Raw genomic sequence first — 866 nt, forward strand, 5'->3', positions numbered from 1 at the left:
ATATTTGGCCTGTTTTTTAATAGTTTTTAGTCTCTTTCTTGTCATATTTAGTCTCTTTATTGTATTTTGTCTTTCTACTTTCAGTCTGTGCTGTTGGACCTGCAGACTAAACTCTGATACCATCATGTCTGTAGGTGTGACTCGGAGCTGCCTGCAGGTGAACCGTCGCCCTTCACAGGTGAATGTGTGGACTCGTTGGCGGTTCACGCGACTTACTTCTGGGAGAAGAGGTCTCTGTAGGGGCTGCCGTGCTGCATGGCGATGCCGTAGCCTTTGCTGCTCATGCTGTTTCCGGACACGGTGATGGTGCAGTCGTCGTCGGTCAGAGCGGCGTATTCCAGCACCGCCATGTCCCACAGGAAGGCGAACGGACTCTTCTTCGCCTGCAGACACAGCGGAGGGAAAACACAACCCACGGTTACACACCGTCTGTTCCTCGTGTTTCAGCAAAACACACAAACACTGGACTCGTTTAAAAGCAGCCAATCAGATGTAACGTTCATCTTGTCCAACATGGCTGCCGGTCAGCGCAGCGCTGCACAGTTAACCAACTTTATTTTAATGTTCAGCCGAGGAATCTTCACTGACGTCAAGTTCATGTTGATACACCTGAAACTGATGAGAAAATTCATTTGTGACCATTTCATGGATGTTTTAATCCCTACTTGGACATGGTGTGTGTTTTATTACATTTTTTTATTTCACTGACCCTCATGTCTGTGGTTTACCGTCTGTTTTCTATTACTGTACTTGTTCTTTTTCTTTATGTTAATGTGGCATTTTGGTGCTTGTAATGTTTTATTTACAGCTACTAGTGTTTGTTCATTTACTTTGTAAAACTTTTACTGTAATAAATTGATTTACCG

The 866-nt window shown here is 44.1% G+C and overlaps 1 protein-coding gene across 1 annotated transcript in view; it reads right to left on the reverse strand.

Annotated features, from left to right (window-relative positions):
* Positions 1 to 866, reverse strand: part of LOC103373434 (glutamate receptor ionotropic, delta-1-like) — a 109,231-nt gene that overhangs the window by 28,940 nt on the left and 79,425 nt on the right. Inside the window, exon 11 of the mRNA XM_008303320.1 lies at positions 217 to 383. Within this exon, the coding sequence (XP_008301542.1) occupies positions 217 to 383 (167 nt within the window). The remainder of the gene's footprint in view (positions 1 to 216; positions 384 to 866) is intronic.

Source organism: Stegastes partitus, unplaced genomic scaffold (genome assembly GCF_000690725.1).
Source record: "Stegastes partitus isolate 25-593 unplaced genomic scaffold, Stegastes_partitus-1.0.2 Scaffold1980, whole genome shotgun sequence".
Classification (NCBI taxonomy): domain Eukaryota; kingdom Metazoa; phylum Chordata; class Actinopteri; family Pomacentridae; genus Stegastes; species Stegastes partitus.